The sequence below is a fragment of the Oncorhynchus mykiss genome, chromosome 2 (assembly GCF_013265735.2).
Source record: "Oncorhynchus mykiss isolate Arlee chromosome 2, USDA_OmykA_1.1, whole genome shotgun sequence".
Classification (NCBI taxonomy): Eukaryota; Metazoa; Chordata; class Actinopteri; order Salmoniformes; family Salmonidae; genus Oncorhynchus; species Oncorhynchus mykiss.
This window is the reverse complement of record NC_048566.1, coordinates 28,323,069-28,331,732: the sequence shown is the minus strand read 5'-3', so window position 1 is coordinate 28,331,732 and position 8,664 is coordinate 28,323,069. Positions and strand designations below refer to the sequence as shown.

The 8,664-nt window shown below is 41.9% G+C and overlaps 1 protein-coding gene across 5 annotated transcripts in view; it reads left to right on the top strand.

The window, feature by feature from the left end:
* The first annotated feature begins 2,536 nt into the window (after window positions 1-2,536).
* The window catches only part of LOC110485793 (zinc-binding protein A33), an 11,152-nt gene continuing 5,024 nt past the window's right edge, over window positions 2,537-8,664 (top strand). Inside the window, exons 1-6 of one of the 5 annotated variants that reach the window (XM_036944347.1) lie at window positions 2,537-3,040; window positions 3,404-3,480; window positions 3,834-3,929; window positions 5,920-6,153; window positions 7,995-8,017; window positions 8,408-8,523. In XM_036944347.1, the coding sequence (XP_036800242.1) occupies window positions 3,415-3,480; window positions 3,834-3,929; window positions 5,920-6,153; window positions 7,995-8,017; window positions 8,408-8,523 (535 nt within the window). In that variant the 5' untranslated portion in view covers window positions 2,537-3,040; window positions 3,404-3,414. Of the gene's footprint in view, window positions 3,481-3,833; window positions 3,930-5,919; window positions 6,154-7,994; window positions 8,018-8,407; window positions 8,524-8,664 lie in introns of all 5 variants that reach the window. The other 4 variants (XM_036944346.1, XM_036944333.1, XM_036944341.1 and 1 more) reach the window with 4 other exon arrangements.

The window sequence follows — 8,664 nt, the reverse complement described above, 5'->3', positions numbered from 1 at the left end:
TGTGTGTGTGTGTGTGTGTGTGTGTGTGTGTGTGTGTGTGTGTGTGTGTGTGCCATTCTTCTTCTTCTTTACATTTGTATTGGCGGATCGCTACCAACTGAAAAGTGCATACACTGCCACCTACTATACTGGATTGTGAGTCTGGTCAAATCAAATCAAATTGTACTAGTCACATGCGCTGAATACAACAGGTGTAGACTTTACAGTGAAATGCTTACTTACGAGCCCCTAACCAACAATGCAGTTTAAAAAAAATATGAATAAGAAATAAGAGTAACAAGTAATTAAAGAGGATCAGTAAAATAACAATTGCGAGACTATATACAGGGGGGTACCAATACAGAGTCAATGTGCAGGGGCACCAGTTATTTGAGGCTATATGTACATGTAGGTAGAGTTATTAAAGTGACTATGCATAGATGACAACAGAGAGTAAAAGAGTAGAAGTGGTGTAAAGGGGGGGGGGGGGGGGCACTGCAAATAGTATGGGTAGCCATTTGACTAGATGTTCAGGAGTCTTATGGGTTGTGGGTAGAAGCTGTTTAGAAGCCTCTTGGACCTAGACTTGGCGCTCCAGTACCGCTTGCCGTGCGGTAGCAGAGAGAACAGTCTATGACTGGTGTGGCTGGAGTCTTTGACAATTTGTCACAACCTCCCTATTCATGTATTTCTCTTTTCAACCCTTGCATTTCCGCCTACTGGAGTGTGAATTCATTACACTTTGTGATGTAAAAGGGAAGAGAAAAGGACGGGGAAAGGGGAAGAAACCCTACCAACTAACCCTACAGTGGCACCCATTAAAACCTCACCTCACCACTAGTTGGTTGTCAAGCTCCTGAAAGGGACTTTTGAAACAGTGGGCGGGGCCAGACATAGAGCCAGAATGAAGGAAAATCATCTAACCCCTGCAGCGGTCACATAAATCAAATACATAAACGAGGGATCTAGGCTATTTTATGGACTGTGAGACCTATTCATACCCATGAACAATAGTCTATATCAACAAATGATTATGGCTCAAACAAGATGACCTTGAATACAGAAATATATGGGATACAAAAGCAGCCGCATTTCCTATAGAGAATTGTTCTGTTGCCTATTACAACAAGTGAATCATGTTCAGTGTGTGCACCTCTGTATGTGAGTAATATTCATAATAATGCATTGTGCTAGTGTTCTGTATTCTGTCCACCCACAGTACTGGAGTAGACTACAGTGGTTTGGTTTATGGCGCTGAAGGTGCAGCTTGCTCACTTCAGCAGAGCACACAGCAGTCACATCGTCAGGACCCAGGACAATGAATTATAGATGAGGAACATTCCAGAGATGAGTAATGCTACCTCTGCACACACACACACAGCCAACCAGCCAGGCTGTGTGTGTGTGCATGTGTGCATGTGTGTGTATTAGAATGGGAGAGAGGGAGGCAAGGAGAAAGTGTGTGTGTGTGTGTGTGTGGGGGGGGTATGTGTGTTTGTCTCTGAGGGGGAGAATATTGCGAGAGAAAATGCTGACTGCTTGCTTCTATACCAGTGCTCCCCCACTCTTTTTTTAAATGTTTAATTTCACCTTTATTTCACCAGGTAGGTCAGTTGAGAACAAGTTCTCATTTACAACTGCGACCTGGCCAAGATAAAGCAAAGCAGTGCGACACAAACAACAACACAGAGTTACACATGGAATAAACAAATGTACAGTCAATAACACAATAGGAAAAAAAATCTATATACAGTGTGTGCAAATGAGGTAAGATTAGGAAGGTAAAGGCAATAAATAGGCCGTAGTGGCGAAGTAATTACAATTTATCAATTAAACACTTGAGTGATAAATATACAGAAGATGAATGTGCAATTAGAGATACTGGGGTGCAAAGAAGCAAATAAATAAATAAATAACAATATGGGATGAGGTAGTTGGATGGGATATTTACAGATGGGCTATGTACAGATGCAGTGATCAGTGAGCTGCTCTGACAGTTGATGCTTAAAGTTAGTGAGGGAGATATGAGTCTCCAGCTTCAGTGAATTTTGCAATTTGTTCCAGTCATTGGCATCAGAGAACTGGAAGGAAAGGCGGCCAAATGAGGAATAGGCTTTGGGGGTGACCAGTGAAATAAACCTGCTGGAGCGTGCGGGTGGGTGCTGCTATGGTGACCAGTGAGCTGAGATAAGGCGGTGCTTTACCTAGCAAAGACTTCTAGATGACCTGGAGCCAGTGGGTTTGGCGACGAATATGAAGCGAGGGCCAGCCAGCGAGAGCATACAGGTCGCAGTGGTGGGTAGGGCTTTGGTGACAAAACAGATGGCACTGTGATAGACTGCATCCAATTTGCTGAGTGGAGTGGTGGAGGCTATTTTATAAATGACATTGCTGAAATAAAGGATCGGTTGGATAGTCAGTTATACGAGGGTATGTTTGGCAGCATGAGTGAAGGATGTTTTGTTGCAAAATAGTCATAATCTTTATGTCAGGAAGAGAAGGAAGAACAGATGGAAACTAACCTGTTTGCCCTACATCTACCAATATTTATGTTCAGTTTTAACACCAACATTTTATTGTTTACAGTTGTCATACTGCCCTCTCCATACGCCCTAGTTACGTTAGTACAAATCCAACATAGGCCTACCAAAATAAATACACAGCCTCTCTCTCCTATCCCTTCCAAGCAAACCCCTCCCTGTGAAAAACAGATATCCCCCTACATCCCCGACCCACTGCCTGATCCTATCCCCTGACCGATTCCCTCTTTTGTTTCCAGAACAGCAGACAGAAATAGAATCTTCTCCACCGTGCAATGCCATAAATCGCTGCTGCCTGCCTGCCTGCCGGTCCATCCTGGCCAGCAGCTGCGGCTCCGTCCCTCCCTCCCTCCCTGCCTCCCTCCCTCCCTCCCTCCGTTTCTCCTCAGTGTTAATGGACCCTAGTCTTCAGCCAAGCTGAGTTTGGAGAGAGAGGGAGAAGGCTGCTGTCGGATGGTGTTTGATGGTGACCCTTGTCTGTTTAATTGTTTCTAGATAAATCTCCATTTGACTGGTTGGATGTATGTATGACACTCATTCTCTCTTCATGCTAATTGTTTTGATGACCTCAGAGAGGGTATCTCTTCCTATTGGTTTCTCTCTCCATATCTGCTCTCTGTCTATCTGTCTCTCTCTGTGTCTCTGTCGATCTGTGTCTCTCTCTGTCTATCTGTCTCTCTCTGTGTGTCTCTCTCTGTCTCTCTGTCTCTCTCTCTCTGTATTTCTCTGTCTATCTCTATCTCTCTGTCTATCTCTCTCTAATTTATAATTTTCTCTTTCCATGTCCTTCAATTCTCTGTCACTGTCCCTCCCTCTTTCATCTTTACTCTCTCCCTCTCTTTTATTACACCAAGAGTCCCTTGTTTGCTTTCCGGTCTTGTTAGGAGAAATTGGAATGTACAAAAATCACACAAAAGATACCAACAACAACTGCAATAAAAGCCTTCTCCCTGACCACAAGGTAAGCTGCACAGTTTATCATTTCACCCTTGGGTTTATGTCTAAAGGGAAGTCAGCCAATAGAAAGTTAAATTCATTATGAAAGAGATTATGTTTGGGAAAAGGCTCTCCCATAAAATCTAATAGGCTATGGGACATTTTTTAAGTACATTTTCAATGGCACAACAATATCATGTTCAATAAATAACTGACTTCTAAACTCATAGGAAAAACTATTATCTATATACATGCATGCTGAACTTACTCTTTTGTTAAATAACTTAAGTCTCTATTCTGTCACTATTTGACATTGTTTCTCTGTCTGTTTTTCCGTTCTCTCCTCTCCCCTCATGTTTGTCTGTGTGCGTGTTACAGGAGAAGCTGATCCAGGCTATTAAAAGAATAAAGCATGAGGTAGACGAGTGCTGGGAGGCAGAGAGAGAGACGTACATATGGTCTGTTGGTGTAGAGGTACGGTGCTGGCTGCCAATGCATCATTTACAGTGCCTTGCAAAAGTATTCGGCCCCCTTGAACTTTGCGACCTTTTGCCACATTTCAGGCTTCAAACATAAAGATATAAAACTGTATTTTTTTTTGAAGAATCAACAACAAGTGGGACACAATCATGAAGTGGAACGACATTTATTGGATATTTCAAACTTTTTTAACAAATCAAAAACTGAAAAATTGGGCGTGCAAAATTATTCAGCCCCCTTAAGTTAATACTTTGTAGCGCCACCTTTTGCTGCGATTACAGCTGTAAGTCGCTTGGGGTATGTCTCTATCAGTTTTGCACATCGAGAGACTGACATTTTTTCCCATTCCTCCTTGCAAAACAGCTCGAGCTCAGTGAGGTTGGATGGAGAGCATTTGTGAACAGCAGTTTTCAGTTCTTTCCACAGATTCTCGATTGGATTCAGGTCTGGACTTTGACTTGGCCATTCTAACACCTGGATATGTTTCTTTTTGAACCATTCCATTGTAGATTTTGCTTTATGTTTTGGATCATTGTCTTGTTGGAAGACAAATCTCCGTCCCAGTCTCAGGTCTTTTGCAGACTCCATCAGGTTTTCTTCCAGAATGGTCCTGTATTTGGCTCCATCCATCTTCCCATCAATTTTAACCATCTTCCCTGTCCCTGCTGAAGAAAAGCAGGCCCAAACCATGATGCTGCCACCACCATGTTTGACAGTGGGGATGGTGTGTTCAGCTGTGTTGCTTTTACGCCAAACATAACGTTTTGCATTGTTGCCAAAAAGTTCAATTTTGGTTTCATCTGACCAGAGCACCTTCTTCCACATGTTTGGTGTGTCTCCCAGGTGGCTTGTGGCAAACTTTAAACGGCACTTTTTATGGATATCTTTAAGAAATGGCTTTCTTCTTGCCACTCTTCCATAAAGGCCAGATTTGTGTAATATACGACTGATTGTTGTCCTATGGACAGAGTCTCCCACCTCAGCTGTAGATCTCTGCAGTTCATCCAGAGTGATCATGGGCCTCTTGGCTGCATCTCTGATCAGTCTTCTCCTTGTATGAGCTGAAAGTTTAGAGGGACGGCCAGGTCTTGGTAGATTTGCAGTGGTCTGATACTCCTTCCATTTCAATATCATCGCTTGCACAGTGCTCCTTGGGATGTTTAAAGCTTGGGAAATCTTTTTGTATCCAAATCCGGCTTTAAACTTCTTCACAACAGTATCTCGGACCTGCCTGGTGTGTTCCTTGTTCTTCATGATGCTCTCTGCGCTTTTAACGGACCTCTGAGACTATCACAGTGCAGGTGCATTTATACGGAGACTTGATTACACACAGGTGGATTGTATTTATCATCATTAGTCATTTAGGTCAACATTGGATCATTCAGAGATCCTCACTGAACTTCTGGAGAGAGTTTGCTGCACTGAAAGTAAAGGGGCTGAATAATTTTGCACGCCCAATTTTTCAGTTTTTGATTTGTTAAAAAAGTTTGAAATATCCAATAAATGTCGTTCCACTTCATGATTGTGTCCCACTTGTTGTTGATTGTTCACAAAAAAATACAGTTTTATATCTTTATGTTTGAAGCCTGAAATGTGGCAAAATGTCACAAAGTTCAAGGGGGCCGAATACTTTCGCAAGGCACTGTACCACTGTCATTTACTTTTCATGGCTTATTCCTTTGATTATTTCATTCAGTCCTGAATATGATCATCTGTGAATGTATTAGTGTGTCAGTAATATTACAAGCATTTTGACTGATAGGGTTGAGAAATGTTATCCAGCAACATTATGATAAGTATTTTGTAGTATTTATATATTTAGCATTAAAATGAACATACTGTAATTGATGCGTGTTGGCTAAAGCTGAAAAATCTGTCTCTCCCAACCAGGATAGTAACATTCTACTACCCACTATGTAGTAACAAAATATAGTAAAACCTACTACACAAAATAGTAAAGTCTGTCTCTCTGTCTATCTCTCAGAGATGTTTTGATAATCTGGAACGGGAGGTCCGAGCTGAGTTCCAGAACCTCCATCGCTTCCTGGACGAAGAGGAGACCATGGACATGGAGCGACTGAAGAAGGAGAAAGAGAAGAGGGTGAAGCTGCTTAGGGAGAGGGAGAAAAAGATCGCCATGCAGGGAAGAGATCTGGAGAGAGGCATTGCCACGCTAAACAACAAACTGGCCGAGGAGGATAGTCCCAAACTGCTCAAAGTGAGTGAGTTAGGGTGTTCAGGCTATTGTTCTAGCACTGCACCTCTACACTGTGCTTTTTCTAAATGGTATGATCCAAAATTAAGCTTTGGTTCGTTCAACATGTTCTATTCAATTTGCCTGAAATCAAATAACGAATTTAACAGATCAATGTGATTTTTTAAAAATTGAATGAAAGCTTCTAAATTGCTTTCAACACCTCATGTGCATCAATGTTGCATAGTGGTGGGAGCAATGTAGCAGTGGCAGCCTAACAGAATTGTTGGAGGCATGGCCTATTGGGGGCATGGCATTCTGTTTGTTATAGTTGGCCACCCGTGAGAGTGAATTTCATTCCAGGTAATGTGTTCTGTTTTTTTAATGATTATATATTTTCTGCCAGCACTGAAACTTAAATGATATCTGCTTAAGAACTGTGATACTAAAGTGCATGGAAAGGTGTCTATTGATGAGATGGTTACCATTTGGTTACAATATCGTATCCAGTTAATGTGGAAATATTATGTAAAGAAAGTGTTTGGAGTTTCATGTTATGGAACCAATTTAATATCTTGATTAACAGGACATGTATTTCATTTGCTTATAACCCAATTGAAGAAATTTGGATAGGTCATTCCAGAGTGAAAAATCTACTTGGTACAACATGAAAAAATGTGTTCTACTGTATATACACCGAGTGTACAAAACATTAAGAACACCATGTCCATGTCTCAATTGTCTCAAGGCTTCAAAATCCTTCTTTAACCGGTCTTCTCCCCTTCATCTACACTAACTGAAGTGGATTTAACATGTGACATCAATAAGGGATCATAGCTTTCACCTGGATTCACCTGGTCAGTCTATGTCATGGAAATAGCAGATGTTCTTAATGTTTTGTATATTAGTTTGCATTTGTATTATTTTTAGGTTTCACCAAAAGTTTATTCCCACACCACTCCCCTTGCAACCCCTTCTCACACCTCCTTCACCCCCCAAATAATAGCATTATCGCTCTTACTAGCTCTGACTGCTGATAGCCACTTTAATGAGGACAAATGTACTTACTATGACTGTGATATGTAGTTGTCCCACCTAGCTATCTTTAGATAAATGCACTAACTATAAGTCGCTCTGGATAACAGCGTATGCTAAATTACTAAAATGTTCATGTAAATCTAGTGCAGGGCTGGAACTAAAGCCTGCACACTGCAGTAGTTCTCCTTGAGGAGAGTTAACGCCGTCAATGATCATAAGATGAAACAAACTGTCATAACTGTTTATGACATCTCTTATGTCATTATTACGACACCGTCATCCAGGTCTTTTGATAAAAGGTCGGAGAGCAAAGTGTTACAGAAAATGTGATGAATGGCAGGAGGGAGGGAGTGATTTGGGGAGGGTCAGGGGAATGAGAAGCTTGGAGTACCTCCACAGAATCTACTGGATGCTGCTTTCAGCTTCCACAACAGCTAGCCTACGCTGACATTGCAGTCCTCAAGGACCACCGTGTCAGCTTATTGGCTTCTCTTCTGGCACTAATTTGATCAATCATTGGCTAAAGAGTCTACTTGCCTGCTGTCGCAGGTCTAAATCAATTTCCCATTAAAAGGTTTGTGGACAGAAAGCAACACACAGTGCAGTCTTGGAGGACTAGCTGAGGTTCGGCACCAAACAATGACTGAGAGAGAATATTGAGTACACGAGGGCACTATTGTGATTTGTTTTCTGATGGAAAACAAATGGAATATTCATTTTATTGGGCACCATTGTCAGTGGAAAAAATACAGTGTTATGTGTAATGTTGTTTTGAGTGCTTTATGTCTTTCACTACTGTAATGACCACTCCCTTTTTCTCTCTGAAGGAGATTCAAGACCTCTTGAAAAGGCAAGTGTTTATATTTAATTATTTAACTGATTGTGACTCCATCTATGTCTCATGTCACAAATCACTCTCTTCTCCTGACCGGCCATAATCTCTCATCTTGCATGTTTGGCATCTCCCTCCCTCCCTCCCTCCCTCCCTCCCTCCCTCCCTCCCTCTCTCTCTCTCTCCGTATCCTCTCTTTGGCAACCCCCTTTTTCTTCTCTCCACTCGCTCTATCCTCTCGTTCTCTCTTTGGAATCCCACTTTCTTTCTTCACTCTCTCTACCTTCTCTCTCTTTCTCACTCATTTCCCAATCATTTCCTTTCACATTATTTTCGATCCCTTTCTCATCCATTTTTGCACTCCTCTTCCCCTGCACCTCTCCCTATCTCATCCCCCTCTCCCTGCAGGTCCCATGTGGCTTTCATACCCCCTCCCCAGGTGGATGTGGAGGTGCGATCAGCACACTTTGTGGGGCCCATCCAGTACAGGATATGGAAACACATGAAGAGCTGCCTGTACCCAAGTAATGCACATCGTATCATTCTGTGACATTAGTATTGTTATAGTATTGTTTGTCATACAATGTGCATAATGCTGAATTAAAGAACTGACTGTCTGCTTGTGACATAGTGCTAATGTACTGGTATATCTGCTTTTTTACATT